Here is a 24,488-nt window from a genome sequence, read left to right as displayed (position 1 = left end):
AAATCTTGAAGCTTGGTACAATAAATTCCACAGATGTGTTATTTGGTATAAACCTATTATATAGTTCAAAGAAAACCTATTTCCCTGTTGTTGTGAGTGCAGTCAGGCTTGGATTCCATAAAGGCTCGCAATTTAATCACATCCTCACTGCAGGCAAGGTGAGAAATTTCGATTCTGGTATTGTTAAAGTATAACAGCAAATGTTTAAAGCCTGTGGGTAAGTTACAATATTCTCACATAAAAAGCAGAAGACGGTGCAACAAAACACAGTATGGATTTCTATCTCGGATTTAATGACGCGCTGGTAAGAAAGCTGATTTAATTCTTCAACTTCTTTTCCAAAGCAGTCTGGAGTGCTACCTGAACCCACACACTCAAGCTTACAGCTAATTGCAGACCTGTGTGCTTCTCTGTTGAGTGGGGCGAGGGTGGGTTAGCTACCTCATAATTATGACAAACAGGTATGGCAGGCGTTAGTTGTTACTGTGCAGCAGTATCACTGAGACGAGTTAGAACGCTGCTGCCAGACGTAATTTTATTCCTGTCTCAGGTTTCATGGTTATGAATCGCATCTTTCAGCTGGACGCGTCTCCACTCTGAATCTGCTTTTACAATGGAGCATGGCGACCAATTTTTAATAAGCTGTCTTTGGGTTCACCTCCACTTTAAACTGTGACGTTCTAACCACCTGTTTAGTTTCAGTGCTGCTCCCTGCTTTGCTTTTTTCTTTTCAAAATAATTATTAAAGCATAAATCTTTTTTCTATTTATCAGCTGAAGCAGCTGAGCTTGTTTCCTGAGTGTATTTTTTTTCTTTTTTCAATAATTCACTGCTTAAAGTTGCTTTTTTGCAAGCTCACTGGGAGTCTTTTTGGGTAAAACTTAATATTGAAGTGTTGCATTGAAAATTTGCAACAGTGTGTGAAATTGCACTCAGAGGGAGGCGTTTGTGTGAAAAGCAATACAAACCACTGGGATTTTCTTAGTCTCAAAGGCCTCTTTTTCCTAAATGTGATTCTTTCAAAACAAAAGAAGGATTTCATTTGTATGAACTTGAATGGAGGTGTATTTATGCACCGGCTTCTGAACACTATTTCCTCTTTTCCATTGCACAAAAGCTTCCTGTGATAAGATTTTAAAGCCATTTTTTATTTAGTGTTTTTTCCTCAGAACTCTCTTTTATAAACCATTTTCTGAAATACAGTTTACTCTTAGTAGTACATGCTATTTTTTAATATAGTTTTTGTCATAAAATAATAACTTTTGTATAACTCGGGAATCCATCACATCTGATTACAACCTATTTTTACATTTTTTTTAAATATGTCACATATTTTTGTTCTTTTTACAGAATACCAGGAGCAGGAGTTGAAAGTGACTGGCCTCGCAACATCTATGTTACCTTCCAGTTTTATCGCTTTCCACCTGTCACCTCGCAGCAACTTAAGTTGTTGACCAGCGATAAGGTTCGACCCAAAGCTAATGAGGCACTTCCTTGTGTCTTAGCCACCATCAACAAAGACGGATCTGTTAATACTGGTAAGGCTAACAGGCTAAAAAACGTGATTTATTCTTCCTCGCTGTTGTTTACATGTATTTTTATGGAGGTCTTTCAGGTCAAGATTGGCGTTTTTGATTTCATAGTTTTTGTCAAAATATCTTTAGGTATTTTTGTGATGGTGCTTTTCATGATGTAAATACTGGCTGTTTTTTTTTTTTTTTTTACCTTACCATCAAAACACTCCCTGTCCCTGCTCATAATAGGTCAAACCCTTTTGTAATCCCTGACAATGACTAAACGATTACCATCTCCACTTTCCTTGTTACCGTTGTACAATAATATCCTCGGACTGTAACCGTGTTCAATGGTGCTTTGAGGTTATGTAATGCTCCGACACTTCTCCTTCAGTCAGCTGAGTGAAGTCTGAGTCTATTCATGTCATAGCTAATGAAATGGAGGAGATATTACAGCTTCTGACAGAGTGTGATATTGAGCTCACAAATGACCCTCCCCCACTCCTTTCCACATTTCCCTCAAACTCGTACACCTACCAATGTCTCCATTCCCAAGACGCTCTCCAGTCCAGCTCTGTCAATATTTCCCTGTCTATTTATATTCACCTGATCATCTACAGACAAACGCTCGACTGCTGAACCTTTTCTTCCTTGTCTTAGGAAATAACCTCAAAGGTTATGTTTTAACAAGATGCTAATTTGTTTTTCTTGTTTCCTCAGATGTCGATTTTTGACGTCTTTGTTCTTAGCTGCTTTATTTTATTGGCTACAAAAATTAACTTTATATTTAAAAATGGCTGAGCCTAACTCTAATAAACACATGTATATAAGATTCTGGAAAATAGCAGAATAAAATGAAAATATTTCAATGTTCTTTGTAGAGCTGATGCCTTTGCGTGAACTACACAAGCAACTAAGACGAGAAGAATTCACAAAAACACAGTATAGAAAATCTTACACTCTTTCTTCTAAGTTTAGTGATTTTTCCTGACTCGCTGCCAGAGGGATTCCTGCGTAAAGCCCAGTCCATCTGGAGTCCAGAGCTTTGTGTTCACAGATAGTTGCCCCTCTGGATAGTTTGAAAGCTGTCAGAATTGAATCAGACATCTAAAACAACTTTTAGTCATTTAAAGTTTTCAGAAAAAGAAAATATAAACACAAATTGGTTACTGTTTACTTAAAAATAAAAACTTTAAGCATTACTACCCGCATTTGATTGCTCAAGGATTCCATCATTCATCCACTAAATCATTTACATACTTGATCCCTAAATCACTTTTTGCCATAGTGTATATAAATGTCCCAAATGAAGCTGCTGTACTTCACTGGCTATGATCTGGCAATTTTACACATTGGCAGTATAATTGAGATTCTTCTTTAAGGCCTCTAATATTGAGTTTTTGATTTTGTGTCATTTGGTGCAATGTCCTCTGCTGTTGTTTCCAGGACCTTTTTACTGAGATAGTTTTTTTTGTACAAGCATAAAACCTTTTATTTAGTCACTTGCTGACAGGAAACACAGACATATAGTTAGTTCTCAAAATAGCCATAAGTAAATGAAATGACTTCTCCTTATTTGACAAGTCACCTTCTGGACACAATATCAGTCATTATTCAGTATATTAGGTTATATAAAACCATCTATGTTTGAATTATCTTTAAGAAAATAACACAATAAATAACATTCATAACATAATACATTTGTTCACTAATTTACCTCATTTTTTTTATTCATGTTGAAATTTCAGTGAAATATTACGATTTAAAATTAGGCTTCTGGATAAGGATTTATATTCATAACCTAGACAATTCTGTTTTTTAGGTTTTCTACATTGCATGCACCATGGTTTGTGGACACCTGTGGAATTCAACATCCAAAGACTGAATGCATTTCTGTCAGCTGTTTCTATATGTGAAAGAGAAATATTTAGTGAGATGAGAAGAGAATCGGAGGAAAACTGGATCAAAGTTTTCTTCTTTTAGTTCTATATTTAAAAGCTATTCAGGTTGAAATCACACGTCAAACACAAAAGTTGAAAAAAGACATAACACGGCAGAAGCAATCAAACTTCAAAATGTTTCCTAGAATTGAGCTGGTTCGACTGTCTGACTGTGAAAAATACAAGGTTTTCAAACAAGGCAGCAAGTTGTTGAGATGTTTCTGACTCCTTCACGGATTCGGATTAGAGATTAGAGTTGAGACATCAGCCACAGCATTTTGCAACATTGGCCCTCTTGTCTTTAAAATAGCTCTTACATTCTGGAGCATAGAATGAATCCTCGAATCATGTCCTGTGATATGATGGAGTCAGTTGAAGTTAAAGCAAAAAGCAGCTTTGAAAAGATGATTTCATCTATTTTGAGGAAAAACTATCCAAGCCAATGTAACCCCTTTGTAAAAAAGTATTCACTCCCTTTGTTATGTCATGAATGAACTATGATGAGTCACATTTCTTTGGAAACCTGAATTTAATTTCTCAATACTTTCAAACTTGTTGAATCAAGAAAGTACTTATAAAAAAAAACCCAAGACAACATGAAGGAGGTTGAAAGATCTCAAAAGGCAAAACAAGATACTCTGACTTCAGGAAATTTAAGAAGGGATGAGAATCAAATTAGTTGACAACCAATCAAAATTATTCTAAGAGCACATTGACTCAGTCAGGCCACAAGGGATATAAAAATATTGCAGATTTCAGTGTAGTTATTGTTATTGTTCATAATTGATCAACAAGAAACAGAATGAGCAAAGACTTGATCAATGCCAAGTTTATTTCTAAATTCAAAGGCCTGTCTTACATTTACCAGTAAGTCTCCCTAAACTGTTGTGTGAATATGAACTGGCAACAATTTGACCATATCATCACATCTCGTGTAAATGTAGCACAGCGTCTCATAAAACAAGCATCACACTGTTGAACACTGATGTGCTTGTTAAGCTTAAAGCACAACAGGACTATTAGGCAGTAAGTCAAATAGGCAAAACACATTGGCAAATCTAAACCCCTGAATAGCTGCAAAAAAAAAACAAACATCATTTTGCTGTGGTCTAATCGAAGTCTTTATTTAAATCCAATTGAGATGCTATGAAATGACCATAAAGAGGTTGTTTGTCCTCAAACCCTGCAATGTGGCTGAATTTTAAATATTCTGCAAAGAGCAGAGGGCCAGAATTACTCCGCAGCGATGTAAAACACTCATTGGCAGTTCTCATAAAAGTTTGATGGGCCGTGCTGCTGCCAGTATTTAGCTTTAGGGGGCAACTACTACTGGCCAGGTTTGGTTTGGACAGCTTTTTATCGTTATTAATGAAATCATTAAAAAATGGCATTTTGCTTTTAGTTTGGTTAACGTTATGTGATACAAAATTTGGTTTGATGATATGAGACACTTAAATGGCCAGTTTTTTGCAGCTTATCGCTTCTGCTTCCCTCAGTTTTTACTGTGTTGTTTAAAGTCTAAGTGGGTAAAGAGTTTGCAGCCACTGTTGAGGAGTAGCAACGCCATTAGGGTGTTTGCTTGGCCAAAACAATATAAGTCTTGTTGGTAGGTAATAAAAACATTGACCATCTAGGCTTCATAGTTATCAAGTTGAACATTTAAACCATTAATGCTTTTTAACTTCTCATAGTGTACATGCTTATTATTTTGGATTCATTTAGACCACAGGACACAGTGCTAAATAAATCATTTGCAACAACTGGAAATGAAATTTTGTTACAGTAACATTATAAACTGTACCCAGATAGACTGATGTATAAAGGGATTTTATTTCAGAGGTAGAAGTAAAAGGATTCCTTAGCATGTCCCACATAGCTGATTTTGTCTGATCTTGAAGGCGTGTTTGGAGCTTTTTGCTTCTTTCTTTTTTTCCCCCTTGTGGGGAATTCAGATTGAAACAAAGCCAGTTTGAGCCACAGACAATGTACCAACTAAAGAGGCATTATATATAACCAGCTGGCCTTGTGTGTACATCTGTTGTGAATATAACACACGAACAGATTCGTGTCACGGCCTAAATACAAATCCTCAACCGTATTTGTTTTTTCTCTTAGGATTTGTAAAACTGAGATGTGTATAAATATTCATTAAAAAGAAAAAAAAATACCAATTGAAACCAAACATTAGATGATCTGTTTGGTAATAGATACGTTTGTTGTGTGCTTATTGTTGGAAAAACAAGGTTTTTTGGTCAAAGGGTAACTTAGACATCAGTAATAACTGGTACCATCTAAAATGCAGTAAAATCAGAATGGTTGCTTTTATGGTTCTGATTTCTACTTAAGCTTTAAACTGCCTCACCTTTGTAAAAGTGGAAATGTGATAAATCTTTAGTTGCAAGTACATTTGGGTGAGACAGACCAGTTATGTCTTGATTACAAAGATTTGTTAAAATAAATATCAAAAAGATAGTTCCTCTACTGATAAACACAGATAAACTGCTGACGTTAAAATACAGGGGTTCTTGGAAAACGTCAGGATGGCAAAAGAATAGAGTGTACAAAATAAAAACAGAGGAGAGATCCGGAGAGCCCTTAGAGGGCAATAAATCGGGCTGAAGTTCATGTTTCAGAGGCAGTGTGCTCTGTCCTTTTGTTTTCCAGCTCAAGTCTAGTAATGCAGCTTTTAGCGTTCTTTCTATTTTTCTGGTTTAGCTTTGTCACAACAGTTATTTAAAATGGTTGCAAAAAACTGAAAGCTTGATTTGTTGCTTGGTATTCACTCCACTTAGTCAGTACTTTAGCTTCTTCAGCAGGAATTACAGCGACAAGGCTCCTGTGTTATTCTTCTATAAATTTTGTAGATCTTGCCTTAGGATTTTTGGACGCCGTTTAAAGCAAACCTGCTTCATATTCTTCACACTGAAGAGTTAATGTGGAGCTAAATGGGCTTAAGCTAGATGCTTTCAAGGTGTGTTCTCATAAACCTCTTGGATGTTGATTTAGTTGTGTGTTCATCAGGGTTATTGACATATTGAAAAATTTCATCTCTGCCTAATTTTTTTTTCTTTCATTCAATAACTTGTTTGGAATTCATTTCTATTTCCCTGACCTTTGGAGATGGCAAACATAGCTGTAAGAGATAATATCTCTTGTGTGATATTAAAAGACTGGGCTGTTTGTTCTCAAATTGAAGCCAGTCTTGTCCAGATTTAAAATATTTGCTTTAGTACCGACGCCTAATAAAATCTAAAGCATTTTCTTTATTTCCCCCAAACTATTCTTACGTTCTTGTCTTGTTTTGTTTGATCGAGTACCATACAGTCTCACCTCATACTGAATGAATTGTTATATACATTAAGATGTATCTGATATCCCTACATCAAAGCCTTCTGTAGAAGTCACGTATAAATCTCAAAACGTAAGAATATTGTGGAAAAAAAAACTTTTTTTCTTGTTACTCATTTCAGAAAATGAAGCTCATATCTTATGTAGATTAGCTCTACATAGTGAAATATTCATAAGAAACCTTTTTTTTAGTTTAATGGCTGACAGACATTAAAATAAAAATACCTCTAAGCCATTTTTATCACTTGATGCAGGAAAAACCTGCACGAAAAGTTGTAAGAGGCTGCAAAAGATGGGAGACTTTACAACAGGACAAGAATCCTGAACAACTGTAACGCCAGCATAATAATTTAAATCTAAGAATATTCATGTGTAAGAATGGCCCAGTTAAAATCCAGACCAAAATCCATCTTACAAACTGTAGGAAGGCTCGGAAATGTATTAAGAGTTGTTTCTAAACTCTTCTAATCGTAGCTACTGCTTTGTGTCGATCTACTGCACAAAACTTCAATAAAATACATCAAAATTTGTGGTTTGATTGTGAAAAACTATTAGTTTCTGAGGTATATGCTGTCGGGGTTTCTGGTTCAGAAGTTACAGATTCCTTTTAGTGACATGTTAAATTAATTTGCTAAAACAAAAGAAAAATCAATAAAAAGTTACTCTTAAGAATTCAAAATAACCATTTTTAAGGTTTTTATATTTTATCTAAGCCATTTTGAGTACAATTTTCAAATATTTTCATATTTTTACAAATAAAATCCTAAAGCATATCGGTCCAAAGCAAAAAGACTCTAAAAAAGTACCTCTCGTTAAAGCAGCGTATACTTTTCCTTGCCTCTTGTATGTTTCTAGGTGTAGCCTGGGCCTTGCTTTATGCTGGGGCTTGCATCAGTCTCAAGAACTCTAAATACACACTCTGCATCCACACTATTTTCTTAGCCTGGAGCCTTCACCGTCTTGTTAGGCTTGTTGATCCCCAGCAGGATTTTCAACCCAGGCAAGCGTGCTGTGCAAACACCAAACAGGCCATCCAGGTTAGGGGGACGTCTGCTGGGTGCCGCTCCTTGTCGGCAGACCTTGCTGCACACATGTAGCGCTTTACAACCCCTTGGGCCAGATCTGTCAGCTCTTCCTGCTTCTGAGCAGAGACACAGCTCATCCTGTCTCACTCTCACGCTCTCCCTCCGCGATCTTATTGCTACTCGTTTACAGCACACAAACCAAGAGCATGCTGGGAGAATTATTACTCCAAGTGGAGAGAGAGAGAGAGAGGTGAGAAAACGGTGGATTGGAGGAGTGAAGAAAGGAAATGGTCTAAAGGAGCAAGATTTCATGTAATAATATTGTCTACCTTGTAAAAAGATTCATAATCCTCTAAGCAAACTTATTTTGTAAAAAAAACAAAACAACAAAATAGCTCTTGTGTACTGTTGGGTTATTACCAGCTGTATTTAGCTGCATCTAAAACCCAACGTTTTGATCATCACAACCCTAATTTGACAGTTGTTATCTCAAAACAATCTAAACAATAAGTCAAGTCTTATTAGCTTCTTTCTAATAAGAAGGGGATAGAACATAACTATAACTTTTGTTATTGCAGCTAAAAACCCAATGTTACATGTGAATAAGATTGCACAGTCGTGTTCACGAAGAACATAATATTGATATTCTTTTCTCTGATAAGTGACACTATCTAAAAAGGTAAAGAAACTGTCTGTACCATTCTAACTTTTTTATCTCCAGAAAATGTTATCAATTTAAATTTGCATTGTTTTGTTCAGTTGTGCATCTAGATTGAAAATAATCACTATTTTCCTTGAAGACTCACTGAGCCATCTTTTCTTGCACTTTAATACTAAGCAATTGGTTTCAGTGTGGCAAACTCTGCAGAGGAAGCCCTTCTGTCCCTCTTCCTCATGGGTTGTTATTATTACTCCCCTCTGTAGGAGTGAAGACATTTCAAGGCTCACAGCTGAACCGTAACCCACTAAATGTGCTCTCTAACAAGGGAGACATCGCTCTGCAGAAACACATGCAGGAGGGTCCTCGCAGAGAGCTTTCTGAGGTCTCTGGGGAGAAACGCTTTCTGCTCTTTTTGTAATTTTGTGGTTGAGAAATAGAACCTTCTTGCCTACTACCTTAAATGCATACTCTATGTGCTGTAGGTAAATATAAGAAATTCAATCTAGAAACTTGAAGAGTAAATTCTATCAAATGTTTTTTTTTTTTTTTTTCTTACATGCCTGTCATTGAAAATGAAAATGGTTGTAATTTTGATTCTGTATCACCCAGGAAAGAAGCTGCATCTCATATTAGACTTTATTTCCCTATGGGCACCTTTGCAACTCTGACACTTATATTTTGTTGCACAGAGTCTTGCGCAACACAAGTTTCAAGCATGAAAGCTCTGTCTTTATTAAGATCACCTTAAGTCTCATTGTTGTCATAGAGTTGCAATTTTCCATCCTGTGTTTGGGAGAGAAGTTGCTCTTAAGCAGGATTTTGCTAATATTAAGTAAAGACAAGATGATTTAAAGTTTAAATTAGCATACTATCAGCGATGATTGTGAATTTCCTGGAGCAGGTCTCTCCAACTTTAGTCGACTAATTCATATATAAGCACCTCATTGATACTAAATAAAACCAACCTTTTTTCCCCGTCAGTAACAACTTCAACACAGAAGAGTGCTCTTTTCAAAGTAAATGAGTATCTCTCAAGTTTGTTGCATTCACCAAAAATCGTCCGACACCAGACGGTTTTCCTGTGCACCTCAAATCATAACCGTTTCAATCTGCTGCATTGAAATTTGTGGACGGCAGCAGGCAGAATCTTAGTTAATTTACAGAAATCACAAGACATTCAGCCGAGTAGTACGAGACACTTTTAAGTTTTCATTGTTAGATTAGGTTAGTGGAAATCTACTGTTCTGAGATAACCAAGCAAAGCCCCTGTGGAGCTCTTTCCTGAATAAGTGGTTGTGAGGAGTACAAACATGACGGTTAGAGGGAAAATAAACAAAGAATGGAAAATATTCTTTTGAGTTTGTGGAGCTTTCTGGTCTTTTTAACTGCATGGGCTTCTTACCGAAGCTCCTCATTACATCACCTCTATTCAGCTGGTGGCTCCACTGTACTTTTATCCCCAGGGAGCAAAGGCGATGTTGAGGCTTTGATACAGGGCTGGAGGGAGGCTCTGGGCAAGAATTCTGATCGTCCAGTTACCTCCTAGCCTCTCGTTCAAACCTTTGATACAGTCGTGCATAATACTAACACACGGGTTAGTTTGGGATTGTGGCAGTATGCATGCTGTACCAGCTCAGCCTGTTGTACAGGGCCATTATTGCATGTTTGTTTGTTTTTTTTCCCCCTGCTTTTCTGCTTCAGGTATTCACAGCTTGCATCCAGGATTTTACTCTGCAGACATTCTAAGTAAACTGTTCTTTAGCTTTCTGAACGGCCACAGTGTGATTCTCAGTCTTGATGTTTAACACTTTGTTAGACGGAAAGGAAACTTTCATTTCTGAGTCTTTGAAACGTTCAGTTTAGATTTCTTAGATGAAGACACGGCTTAATCAAACAGTTTGTAAAATCGCTCTTGAGGTTTTTTCTGAAATTGTAAGCAGCTTTTGTCATCTTGAATTGCTGTAACCTTCAAGGGTGGCCGACATTGTGGAATGGCTCTGTGCTCTCAGGTTTTCTGTTCTCAGTTATCAAGCCTGGTGACTCTCGGTTGACAGCTATATTACCAGGTCAGTGGCATCCATAAGGTTGACAGCTGAGTTGCCTCTTAATTTTTCTTTTCTCAAATTTAATGTCACCCTTGTGGAAGGAAAAGGGTAATATAAATATTTATGATCATGCATCAGATATGCACCTTCATGTTAGTGAGGGAGACTTTCAGGCTCACACATCCATGTCAACACCTTAGCCAAAAGAAAGTTCAGTAAACCCAGCAATACTGCGCAATTTTGATTACAAAGAACACAATTTGGTAGCGTATCCTACATACGTACTGTATGTTAACAATTAGAAAAGAACAAATGTTCATCTGGGTCTTCAAATAGACTTTTTATGAAGTGTTTTGCCTTCTTGTCAAGGTTCTCCAGGCCTGCAGATTCAGTTCAGAGTTGATGACGATTTTTTGAGGCCAAGAGAAAAAAGCTGGTTCCTCCGCCACCTGGCCCTTCATACCATGCACATCGATGTTTGGGACAGCGACTCGTTGCTCCTCATTGGTTCTACCGCCATGGAGCTCAAGGTAAATGACTGAAGGTTCGATGTCGGACTGACGTAGTTATTAGAGACACATTTATCAATTTTTTATGATCCAGATTTAACAAACCTTTGTTTTGCTAGTAACAGTTGTTAGATGATTTATTTTAAGGGGAAATAACAGGAGGGTTGAATTTCTTTTTCTTGATAATCGCATTGTTGTCAGAGAAAAGTCACTATAAGAATGAGATTTTACTATGTTAAATCAAACAAAATGATTTTGAGTTCACAGTTTAACCTCTTTAGCATCCTATTGTAGCAGTTAGTGTGGTTTTATATGTTTTCATTACTAAAACACTATTTTTAGTTTCTGTGCATATTTTTAGACTATGCACATCGTAACTTTAGGCCTCAGATTTCCAGAACACGGTTCTTATTTTAAGGCCAAAGTGTTCTGAAACTGGCAGGTTAAAACCTCAAACAAATAGATAAACTTCCCTGATCTCTCTTCCTGTTATTTACTTTAAGTGTTGCTCTCTTGATCTGTGACAACCTAAACAGACTGCAGACCTATTTTAGAGAATACATTTTCCTTTTAGATGGTTTCCTCTGATCTCAGTTTGAAATTTATTACATATACTTCTGATATTGTTGACCCTCATTTTTTTTTTTTTTACCCAACAATATCAACATATCATAAAGCCTCGTAATACTGACATATGGGGCATTAACTTGTCAAATTGGAAACTCAAAGAAGTACATCAATTTTCAACAGTGTTTACTGTCTGGAAGTGCATCATGTGTCATAAATTCATGCAGCATTCGCTGAATGTTTAGTGGCAAGAACTAAACAGAAAAATGCATTTCATTTTAACTCTTTGTTTACAGTTTCAAGCACTACGACTATTAAGATAGAAAGTACCAAAATATCTGTTATTTGTTGGTCAATTGTCTATTAATAAACATGTTACTTCATAATGCTGCTCCGGTTCCCTGTGGCAGTGGATTAGATCAACACATTTCTTGGCTGTTTAAAAAGTAGACAGACAGATCCACTCTTGTGGACGTCAGTCTGAAATATGCAAAACTCTTCATCACACAGATCTATTAGAGCAGTTCAGACCCCAGCTTCATCTATCTAGTTCCATCATCCATATTGAGAAGTTTTTCTTTCTTTCATTGGTTTGTTGGTTTGTTCTTTCTCTCTTTGTTTCTGTCTTTATTTTCTTTGTCTTTCTTTCACATGCTACGTACAACTTCGATTCCTCTTAATTTGTACATTTTTCCTCCCCAGTACTTGCTGCGTCAAGGGAAGCCCGCCGTCCAGGCTCTTCACGAGTTGGAGATCCTGACCACAGACTATGTGGAGGAGGATACTTTACTGCCTGACGCAGATCAGCATCTGCGTTCAACATCCACCGCGATGATGGTTTACGCCATTGTCAGAGGCCGGCTCCACATACGAACGGGCAGCATAGGCAAGTACAGAAAAACTTTTGCTTCCCATTCAGAACTCAGATTGTTGGTGTAATCATCGACACCTTTATAATAAAATATTTACATGAAATAGGACTATTTTGTTATGTAATCAGTGGTGTCTGGAATTTTTATTTGGACCAAAGTTGTCGAGTCAAAAGTAATAGAATTTTGAAAAAAATGCAAAAAATCTCTACCTTGATTCCATTTTAGTTGTTTTTTGATCCACTAAACATCCTATATTTTAACAAAAATAATAAACTAGTCAGATTGAAGGGAAAGCAATGATTAACTTTATCTCCTTGTGAAGATGACTTTTTTTAACTACATCTCCCCACTTTTTCAAGAAAAAACTTACAAACAGGTTTTGTTACTGGTAGACCTGGGAGAGCCTGTCCAGACAGCCCAGAAGAGACTCTATAAGGAAGTCCAATAAGGAAAGCTCAATGCTCTTTTGTTTAGCCTCATAGTTTGGGTTACACCGGCAAACTTGGGGACTAATCTGGGCTGACATGTAATAATCCACAAGGCAAGGCAGGGCCGTACCCCGCCTCTGCTCCCTAGGCAGCTGCAGGGTTTCGTATCTCACTCTTGGACTTTTATTACTCCATATGAACTTTGAAAAATGTTTATCCCACTCCCTAAATTGTTTTGCTGGGACCTGCACAAGGAGTGCTGTGAAAATCTACAGCAGTTTTGGGAGAACATTTGTCTTTATTATTCAGATTCTGCTGCCAAGGTTGAGAGGAAGCAGGCTACAAACGTTCCCTGTGGATTTTCTTACTTATTCGTTTGTAGTTAATGTCATGTGTGTAACATTTTTTTATCATTAAAACACCAAAATACTATATTAGAGATTATTCCAGTTGAATCAGTGGCTACCTGTGAATTGTCTTCACATATCGATGGGATTCAAATGAAATTCAAAGATGGAGCATCACAACCCTAAAGACTTCATCCTCAAATGTCTTATCTGCCAACATCTTTGTGATTTCTTTTTGTAAACATTGCACTTCCATAACTTTTTATATCTATAAGGACATTTTTTTTCTTTCTTATCATCTACTGCAACTGATGCAAATAATAGTGAATATGTTTTAGAAAAAACATATTCATTTTAAACATAAAAAAAACATCTAATCTCCCAGGCAGATGTTTCATTGTGAATTTCTCCAACACTGACTTCTAAAGGAGACTAAGCCTTGTTCTGTCTCAGAGCAACACAGGAGAGAAGCAGTTGTGTTTGCTGGCTTTTGAGCAAACATCCTTGTTCATTACATCCCAGATCATCCTTTTACATCCAAAATGTGTGTGGGCATTAATTATTCAGGATATATTGGTTCTTTAGAGCTTGGGATTATGAATGAATGTTGCCAGCTCTCTTTATTTGAGTGTATAGTTTTGAAGTGATGGATAATCTCAGCGACCGGGGAGGACAGAGGTGTGGAAACTTGTAAAGCAAACGGTGCCAAAGCAAAAAATATCTCACTGCGATAGTCCCTCTCTGTCTGGCAACTGAACACTTCTCCTCTTCCCTTGCACTCATCCAATTTGGGCCTGGCACGCCCCTGCGGCACAATGGCAGCTGACGATTGCTTCCTTGCCATTAATCAACTGCTGAAACGATATTCCACCTCATAAACGAGGTGTCCTTTTTCAGGTTGAAGAAACTCTTCCTACTGGCTTTGTTGGTGCTTAATATGCCAGCAAGTTCTTATTGTGCTTATCACTGAAAGCAGGTTAAAAGTGGGCCAGGTAACGGGTTATTGGTCGGGATGGGGAGAGGGGTTTTTGTCTGGCTTGTAAATTCACATCAATGCTTAGATATCCATCAGGGCGGCCTGGCCGACAGTCGGAATAAATTTTGTGAGGGTATTGCTAGTGAGGTCTTTTATTTGTTTTTGCTTCCATCTGCTGCTACCTTTTTCACATATTAACATCCGTCTTCACTCCGTCTTCACTCCTCCTTGTCTTCACTTTTCTGTTGTCTCCTAGAGACAACAGAAAAGACACCGATTCTTTCTCCCCTTCCACAATTTATTTTTTTCTTACTGGTTAATCCAGCTGTGAGATGTAACTATTAAGTGTCACATTTTCTCAGTTTCTGTCATCAAGCCTTAACAAATCAGCATGGTTATTGGTTTGGGAGTAAAGAATGTAAAGCCACAGATTGAGTGGTTGGTTGAGTTATGAATATCAAACATCAAATATCAATATGAATATCCCAAAAATGCATGGCCACACATACATAAATGTCGACATAAACATTGCCTTGCGTACTTCTATTCTTAAAACTTTTCAATGTTGCTGTTTTTTTTTTTTGTTTTATTTATTTATTTTTTTTATGAAATGTGAGGGAACAGAAATGTATTTAGCATTTTTGTAAATAAAATTCTAAGAAGGTTATTTTTTTTTGTTGCATGTATATTTGTCCCCTTTTAATCTGATAAGTCTGAGCAAAATCCAGGGTAAGCGATTGCCTTTAGATATCAGTTGTCTGTAGAATATTATCCAGCAGCAAAAATACGTATCAAAACTTCTCAAAACTTCCACCACACATCACCCTGAACACACTGTTCCAATCTTTAGACATGATGGTGGCAGCATAATTCTGAGGATTCTCATTATTAGCAGAATTAAAGGAGTGAGGGATGACGCTACATACAGAGCACTTTTGTTAAAAAAAAAAACTCTTTTAAAGGCTACAAAAAACTTGAAACTAAGGACGAGGTTCACCTTTCATAGGACAACAAACCCAAATATACAGCCAGACCCAAAGTGAAATGGTTTAGATATAAGCATATCCATGCCATAAGAATGGTCCAGTCAAAGTACAGACCTAGATCCAAATACATATTTGAGGCAAGACTTGGAAATGTATGTTCATACAGGCTTTCCATCAAATTTGCCTGAGCTTGAAATACTGAAATGTCAGTATTTTATTCATTTCTAAACTTTACCTTAAAAACACTTTGGTTTGATCTACCAAGTAAATCCTGTATAAGTAAATTGAAATCTTTGGTCGCAGCTAAACGAAGGGGGAAAACATTTTAAAAATTATAAATTATTTTAGAAGCACAATGAAGACAAATCATCAATCTCAACCCTTTTCTTTAGTTCAGTAGAAGGTTGAACGACTTCCAGACAGAATCAAAAAGTTGGACTGACCAAGCCGTGACTGATGACGTACAGATGCTCCTTTGGGACTCCAGCGTAAACTGTGAGGTAAAGGCGGCTTTAAGGGGTTCATCTCTATGAATGCAACAAGGGAGGAGTTGTGTGCTTGGTAGAAAGATGTGCTAAGTCAGAATGGTGAGTCAAGCAGCTTAATGGTATGTCATAAATTCCTGAATATGTCCTTGAGCCTTTTTAAGGTCCAGTATATAGAAAATTGCCCAATGTTTCTTCTGATAAACACCCCTGACATACTGAAGCCAGTTTTGATATGAGATGGTTTCCAACAAATCAGCCTGCTTGATAACCTGCAGGGTACTGCAGGAGCAGAGACCCCATTCCTCTCTGGCGCCCAGCGCTGATGGCTCTGGGAGGCGTGATAAATGGTGTGTAAGGAGACCCAGGTGTGGCCAGAGCTGATGGTTTGTCCTAAAAACCAGCCAAAGCTGGCTGACTTGTCTTTCAGATGCGCTATTCTCAAATGGTCATTTGTTTGGGGCTACAGCCAGCATGATTTTCTGCCGTTTCTCTCATTGATTAGCTGTCTGTCATCATGACTGACAGGAATTTAACTTACATGACAGTGGAAAAGATCTATTTAATTGCATACCTGCTTATTCATCTCTTGTTAAATTGACAGCAGACAGCAGGGCAGCTACCCTATCCAATGGCAAACAGGGATTTCACTCGAGCATAACAGACAGTGCTGCCTGTTTTTTTTTTGCCAATATCAGTAGGAAAAAAGTTCTCGACCAATACGGAGACATCTTTTAGATTTACCTTATGTTTTATTAAACACAGCTTCAGGTCAAAGCCGAGTTTTTAAATCTTTCATTTGAAACAAGCAAACATGCTGCAGCAGGGGTGTGTGCCTTGTTACCTTGTAAACTCAGCGCATAAATTAAACTCAAAATTTTAAATGCCCTGTGTTTTGTACATGACAAACCTAACAGAGTGGAGGGACAGCAATTTAGACTCTCCCGCTGAGCTAAAATAAAATGAATACACATAAATAATGCACTCAAGTGACACAACGATCAGAAAAAGGAGTGAAACTGTGTATTAATTTATGAACATTTGCAAAAAAACTGTTAGATGGTTTTGTATCATGTACAAAGGACCTTTAAATGCCAAGTCAGAAATTCTTAAAAAAGAAATTGATGCATATTTCATTTTACCTGATCTCTGCACTGCATCTATTAAATGTTCTTTCTTCACTCACTTCTTCACAGTTATAAAATTGTCCCAAAATAGAATATGCCACAGTCGTCTTTAGGAAACATTCTTTTTTCATTCACTGAGTTTCCAAAAGTTCCCGCCATACCGATTTAAGCTTTTTTATTTCTTAAATTTGCAATAAACACAGCAATACAGATATTGCTTAACTTAAATCAGACTTGAAATAAATATTTTCCTTTGAAAAAGGAGAACTCAGCAGGAGAGCCGAGGCAATTAAATGCCTCATCTGCTGTTGTACGAATGAAATTAATGCAGTGCAAACATTAGCTTTTTGTCAATTACTGTTGGAGGCATTATGGCCAAAGTTTAAAAAAAAGATATTTTAAAACTATACACATTAAATTACATAATCAACTTAGTTTTTGTCTAAGCTATTAAAACTCTAAAAGCAACACAGTGCTGACTACATACTGACATCTAATTTCCTGTTTTTGATTCATGGATGTTATCAGTCATGTTTTATCTTTAATGCTTTAGGAATTTATCAGCAGCAGGCTGAATTAAAAATGAAAGGCGGATTCCTAGGCTTCTGAGTGAAAAACTGCACATCTTTTAATCATCATAAAGTAGGACTCACATGTAATTCATAAAAAGAAAATGTTATAAATTGTCACATTCATTCAGCCACACTACAATGCAGTCATTTTTTTAAAGGTAAAGGACCCAAAAGTAGATGTGCTGAATAGTAGAGAGATTAAGTAATAAAAATCTTTGTTTTGTTGAAACATTTGCAGTCTTTTAGCAAACAAGAACGACCACCAGACAATTGACTGAGCAGATGCAGAATGGTTAAGCTATAACAACTGCTGGCTTGCATTTTAAGACTAATTATTGAATCTACAAAACTGATTTTTATCCACAAAACCACAATACATTCAATAAAGGCTGAGACAAAAAGCAGACATATTTAATAAGAATGTTTGATGAGCAGATTTGCATTTGGTCAAAGCAGAATTATGCTGACGTATAAACAGCTTCAGGAGCAGAGAGCGAATAACGAGTAATCTTTCAATCCATGATTTCTTTGTGATCTAAAGCCCAAAGCTTTTTGAGAGATAATGTTGACTCAACAGTGGCTCATTAAAAATGACCAATCTATCGTTAGTTTCTAGACACATCTCTGTGTGCGAAATGTTTTCCAGGAACAATGATAGTTATTATCTACTCCCTTTTGTTTTCTCTGCATATATCAGGATAAAGTTATGTCACCTGTTTGATCAGAAGTACATTAAAATGCATCGAATTTGTCCCATGAACGACCCCATGATGTTTCCTCTATGGCGGATTGTTAACGCTTCCTAATCCTTTGTGATCTAACATCAGTCAGATATTCAGATCGTACTTTCTCAATAAACACACCAACACAAACTGCCATTACAGATCACTTTGTCTTTTCACAGCATACACCTCAATCCACCACCACGGGTCTTCCTCAGCGTGGTCTCTGCATCACATTCTGTTGATTAACGCATTTCTCAGATCAGACTGACAGAATAGAATAAAAATATCCTTTATTGTCCCACAGTGGGGAAATTTTTGGTGTGACAGCAGCAAGCTGACAGGCAATCGAAGCATGTGCATTCACACAAAACTGAAGATATAAATTCTATGAAAACAGAAGAATAACATGATGTATTGTAAGTTCTAAATTACAGCCTTTAACAGTGCTCATGTTATTTAAAAAGTTATATGCAAAGCTTTGCAAAGTGTACTTGCTTATTTGTGAATTAAAAACAGACTGTTTGCAACAAGTGATAAAAACTGTGCAACAGCAGAGATGTGCAAACAAGAGTGGAAATGTTATTTGAAAGGAGAAAGCTGTGCAAATACCAGCAGGGATATCAACACCTATTGAGTTTGTTGGGAGCAGTGATATTATAAAGTATAACTACTGCTGGGAGGAAGGATCTGCAATAACCCTCTTTTCTGCACTTAGGATGCAGCAGTCTGTCACTGAAGAAGCTCTCCTCTTCAACAGCTTCATGCATAGTCTATGACACTGGAGGGTGATGTGATATCTGTGCTGTGTTTTCACTAGCAGACCTGTCCTGCTGCACAAGTGGCATGTAGTTTGTTTTTTAATTTAAAGTGTCACTGCTTGTGTTTTTTTTTTCTCTCTCTCTGTCTTGCTGAGTAACTTGATAAGTCTTGATGGTCTCTCTCTATACCTTTTGTAAATATCCACTCTATTCCTGGTGGTGTTCTTATAGGAATTAACATATTAGCATCATCTGGCATGATATCAGCTGCAGCAGACTTGTTTCTGTTGGCATCTAATCATACATACTTGACAGATGTAGGGACTGGTAGTGCGATATTATTCTGTTTAGCCATTTTTTCCTGTGCAAAAGTGACTGGTTGTTTAAATGTAACAATGCTGGTACAGTTGTCAATAAAGTCCACTTAAAGCCTTATGGGATTGAGAAATAAGGTTGATGGTCCTCAAAGATTGATAAAAATGAAATCACAAATTCAAATCCTTGTTGGTTTGATCGTTTTTCATAAATATTGGTAAAAAAAAAAGAAGTTTTATTTACAAATTTAATGCCAAATTCAACCATAGACACAGTTAATATAGTTCTATGAAAGGTCTGTGGGTCTTGTGGTAAACACAGACTTTTGCATCTTATTTAAAATCACTAAATGTTCTTTCAGAAAAATTGTCTGTGATTTTTAAAAAAAATGTTATTTGTATGAAATAATATTGCTGACTCAGTTGAATCTGTATTCTTTCTTTCTAAGTCCGATTTTCTCCACAACTAACACACAGAACGCGCAGAAGGACACACAAGCAGGAAGCGTATATCTGCTTTAGCACAGTGGAAACGGGCGATTAGAGCCTTGTGCAGTCCTGACAGTGCTGCTCATCTGCAGCGGCCTGATAAGCCCTGAAGAAACTGACTTTTGCAGCTGGAGAGAGTAGAATTTTTTTTCCTCAATACTGCCACAATTGGGACAAAATATCAGTGAAATTTACCTGGCCGTTAGTCTGGCTATAGATGGCAGCCCACATGAAGTATCTCTCCGTCATTAAAAGCTCTCACTGCTGGCACAATTACGCCAGACTATATCAGACTTGCCGTTAGCCTTAAGGTGAGGCTGAATCTGCTTATTTTGAAAGGTCAGTGGCCTGGAATGGCGAAGCAGAAGAAATCGAATACCGCAGGCTACTTTGAAAGCCCCCTGGCGCTCGCTCTCATTTGTTCTGGAGGCCAGCAAATCAGTGGCTTATTTTGGCCTTAACCTCAAGAACTGCTAGCAGGGCAAATGAGGTGGGCAGGTAGGGCTGTTGTCATGCGGCAGCGTCAGGCAGTTGATAAATTTGATAGACTTCAACCTCCTGAGTCTTTGTTCACAAATTTTCTTCTCCACACACACAGAGTGTGCAACACTCTCTCTATTGAAGTTTGAATTTCTGTGTTTGATTCAGTAGCTGTGGATGGTTTATATGACTGAGAGCAAGACATCCATACTTGCATCGACATCCAAATAATTTTGGTTCCTCATCATCGCATTATTTTTATTACCTACTTGTAACACTATCTTATGTTTGATGGTGATGATAATTAAACAAAAACCCACCATAGATGCGATATCTTCACAGGAAGAATAACGGATGGAAAAATCTGCAACGAGGCACTGGGAATAAGACATTTGCTTTTGATTGGATGTGCTCTCTAAACTCTACAGCATAAGTGATATGTTCACAGCAATATTTGAGGAAATATAACTCGGGCAAATGCACCCGACTGAATGGTGTGGCCAGTGTAGGGTGATGGATGATGAGGAAAATGCTTTGGGATGGCAGACACCTCTCCCATTAATCTGCAGAACAGCACCGTCTGCCTCTGTTTGCATAGCAACACTGACTCCACATTATTCATTTAGCCGCTGCCTATTATCTGTTTGTTGATGAAAGGATTCTCCTTTGAAAGATTTGGAGGATGCTTTTGGCTTCCCCTCTGAAACTCCTGCAAGCTATCTGATGTGTCAGTTCTGGGCAGAAGAGGCAGTTAATTGCTGCTCTCGCTACATTTCATACGCGATGAGAGTGCACCCTGAACGGGGAGCTGCACAGCTCCTCAGAAAATGCTACATTTGTTTCAGGTTTGCACCTCATTTTTGGCATACTGAGATTTAGGGCCTGGAAACATTGAGGAAAAACTGAGTTCACTTTGATCAGTTTTACTTCTACCTTCTTTGTCCGGCAGCGGCTGTAGATTAGGTCTAATTTGTTTCAAATTAAGCTCTTAGGCTTAAAATTGTGCGAAAATACTGATGCTGTATTTAACAACGGTGATTCAGAGTAGCTGATTGAGCCTTTGCAATCATCATTCACATTGTTAAAAATGGGAATTTAATTTACAGTCGGCAAGCTGGGAAAGGTACCTCTGTTAATCAGCTCACTGCAGCCTCGCTAACTGAGTAAGTAAATGCTGACTTCTTATACTTGCAATACTCGATGGAGTGCAAATTGCAAGAACAGATGAGGCTCTCAATAAGATCTCAACAGCGACTACTAAGTTTTACATTCCTGAGAGGTTTTGGTCTTTATTAACATGGCAGATTCTTGCCGTCACTACAAATGTATCAACTTCACATGCATGATGCAAACGTGGCATTCCATCACATCCCAAATGTGCATTGTGGAATTGAGATGTGGTGACACTGGAGGCTATTGGAGTACAGTGATCTAGTGTTCAGGTTCCAGAAACCAATTTGAGATTTTTTCAGCTTTCGAGTGGCACAAAGCACCACTCAAGGTAGCCATCAGAAGATGGGAACACCGGGGTTATAAGAAGATGGACACAGTCAGCAACAGTACGGTACAAAGTGTGCAGAGAAAACAATCTTTCACTCTATTAAACTATCACCACCACAGTCCAAACGGTTTACAGAAGGCAGATTCTGACTCTACTAGCTGAATGTTGAAACTGAGATCAGGACCTGAGACACTTCCAATGTGTTACTGTCCAATTTTAGTAAACCTGTTTGAATTGTAGCCTTTGCACCCTGCTGTTTGCTAACAGGAGAGGTGCCTAGTGTAGTCTTCAGCTACTGTCACCTGCACGCTTCGAGGTTCAATAAGTTTCTCTGTACTTGGTTGTAACACACGGTTATTTGCCTCCGTTGCTCTTGTACTAACTTGAAGCAGTCGGCCTATTCTGTGACCTCTGACATCAACAAGGCGTTAACACAACAGCTGTTCACTGGATAGTTTCTGTTTTCCAGACAATTGTCTATCAATCCATGGTTCTTTGAGCACTTGATAAACTGCTGATCTACTAGGATTTTCACAAACACATCTGTCTGGCATCTACAACCAATTTCAATCCATTTTCTTCTACATTCCATTTGAGCGTTACACAAAAGCCCAGTGACACTTTCAAGCTCCAAATGACAACCGCAAACTTTTGGACTTTTTGAAAAAGTTGTTGCCTTAAAAGCTGTTTTGAATAAATAACTCCTAATCCAAGCACTTTTTTTAATTTTTTTTTTATTTTATTTTTTTACCTTGGATCCTATTCTGGCTTGATATGTCAAAAACTTCATGCTAAGGTACAGCTGTTGTACAGATGCTAATTCTGTGGATAATTGTGCCTCTACCACAGACTCACACTGATGGTGACCTAAGAATGCAGTGTGTGATCAAACATCAAGAGACAAATTTGTCTTAATAAAACTGAATTTGCTTTCTGTGTTGTCATATTTGCTTATAGACACGAGTCTCAGTGAAAAGAAGCAAGAAAACTTGCTGGGAAAACTGGGGCAACACATTCTCGTCAAACTAAACTATCTGAAATCAAACTGAGATGAGATCTATTTGTGGAGCCCCTGCTGGTGTCCTCAGGCAGATTCCAATGTTTTTTCTCTAAAGAATCAGCAGGATTTTTTACATATAAAAACACTAATAAACAGTGAGCACGGATAAAAAATAACTAATGACATTGATAACAGCTTCTTTTATATATTTTATACAAGCAGTACATTTCCCCAAATAATTATGCAAAGTTGTTGCTGTTTTTTAACTTTTTTGTAGCTCTTATATTGCTTCTCAGTTTCTGTTTTCAGGTGTTTTGCTCTTCATACTTACAATTTTTTTTCATGAATTCTCCACAGGATCTCAGCAGGTTTGAGATAAGAAAATGATGTTAGTCTACATAATTTGTTAGAGAAGCCTAATAGTTAAAGAACATGAGGTGTTTGGTTTTCTGTGGTACAAATGTATTTGACATAGTTAGTTTTTCTTCTTCATCAGTAGTGTTGATCATGTTTGTACACCCCATTGTCTCTTACATCTCGGATTATTACTCTCTCACCTGCATACTGATATTACGTTGTTGCCTGTAATTTGTTATTGCGTACATTTACACAAGCACAAACGTATTAGTTAAAAAATATTTCCATTTTACTCCACTTTACATTTCATTTACATTTGTGTTAGCTGATACATAAATACAGTATTTGTGTTGAGATTATGTTAAAAGTTTAAACTGCAACTGCTGCTGCTGTTTTTTCTTTACTTGACAAACATCTAAGAAAAATATTAGACGTTTGATACCATTTTGATTCTGTAGGTGAAAAAAAAAGTTTTAAGTTATTACAAGAAAGTACAAGTCACATAATCCAGTAACATTTGGATAATAATTGTCTTAATTAATGCAAAGTGTCATCTACTACAACGGTAGACAGGATAGTACTTGATATAATTCTTAATATTTATGTTCACTTTGGATTCAGTTGCTGAACAAGCTGTTGGAAACCAGGTTTGCTAACATTGGGGTATTCTGTCATGGTATTTCTCTCGGATCTGGTCGACTTTTGTCAAAAACTTTACATAAAATTCTTAGCCTTTTTAAATCAATACTATTCATAAATGTTTCTATATTAGTTTCTCTGTTAGCCAGTGCTGATTCCTTCTACTTTGTACCTACAGACTTTTATGCTTGTCGCATTAAACTATATCAATTATTTTTCCACTTATTCAGTATTTTCATAAATTATGTAGAAAAATGTTATAAAAATCTGTATAATATGAGTTTAATTGTTCATGACTATTTGGAAACTTTTTATTACTCTCCTCCATTCCCCTTTATTTTGGTGCTGAGTTCTGTTTGGGCTGGTTGACTCCTATTTAATATGACAAATTATGATCATTGATTAAGCCAGAATAACTCAGTGGACTCCTGTTGCAAGCTAAAATTTATTGGACTCACGTAAGCTAATTTTCCTGCAATATACTATATGTATATTGCAGGGGAGTTATTTTATTTTATTATTTTTTTCCATTTTGGAAAATCTTACTTTGTCTTCTTTGTGCCTCTTGTCATCTCAGATTTCTCTGATGTAATTCTTACTGAAATGATTTATAGATAAGAATATTCTCTTGTCTATCAGCACTTATCCCTCAGGATAAAAATATATTATCACCATATAAGTAAAAATACATTAGTGGAAGAAATTAGCTAGGACTTTATTAGAAATATGAAAACCACAGATAAAGATTTGCTGTTTTTTTTTTTTTTTTTTTTTTTTTTTTCAAATCAATGTAGATTATGTTGCTATAAGAACTGTCTTATCA

At 37.0% G+C, this 24,488-nt stretch overlaps 1 protein-coding gene across 1 annotated transcript in view; it reads left to right on the top strand.

The window, feature by feature from the left end:
- nphp4 (nephronophthisis 4) overlaps window positions 1-24,488 on the top strand; it is a 169,812-nt gene that overhangs the window by 111,104 nt on the left and 34,220 nt on the right. Inside the window, exons 15-17 of the mRNA XM_088007009.1 lie at window positions 1,351-1,538; window positions 10,903-11,063; window positions 12,312-12,495. Coding sequence (XP_087863135.1) covers window positions 1,351-1,538; window positions 10,903-11,063; window positions 12,312-12,495 — 533 coding nt within the window. The remainder of the gene's footprint in view (window positions 1-1,350; window positions 1,539-10,902; window positions 11,064-12,311; window positions 12,496-24,488) is intronic.

Source organism: Poecilia mexicana, unplaced genomic scaffold, assembly GCF_051168715.1.
Source record: "Poecilia mexicana isolate PSO_F unplaced genomic scaffold, ASM5116871v1 scaffold_7, whole genome shotgun sequence".
NCBI classification, from domain to species: Eukaryota; Metazoa; Chordata; class Actinopteri; order Cyprinodontiformes; family Poeciliidae; genus Poecilia; species Poecilia mexicana.
Note: the sequence above shows the minus strand (reverse complement) of the source record. Positions and strands in the feature narration are given on the sequence as shown.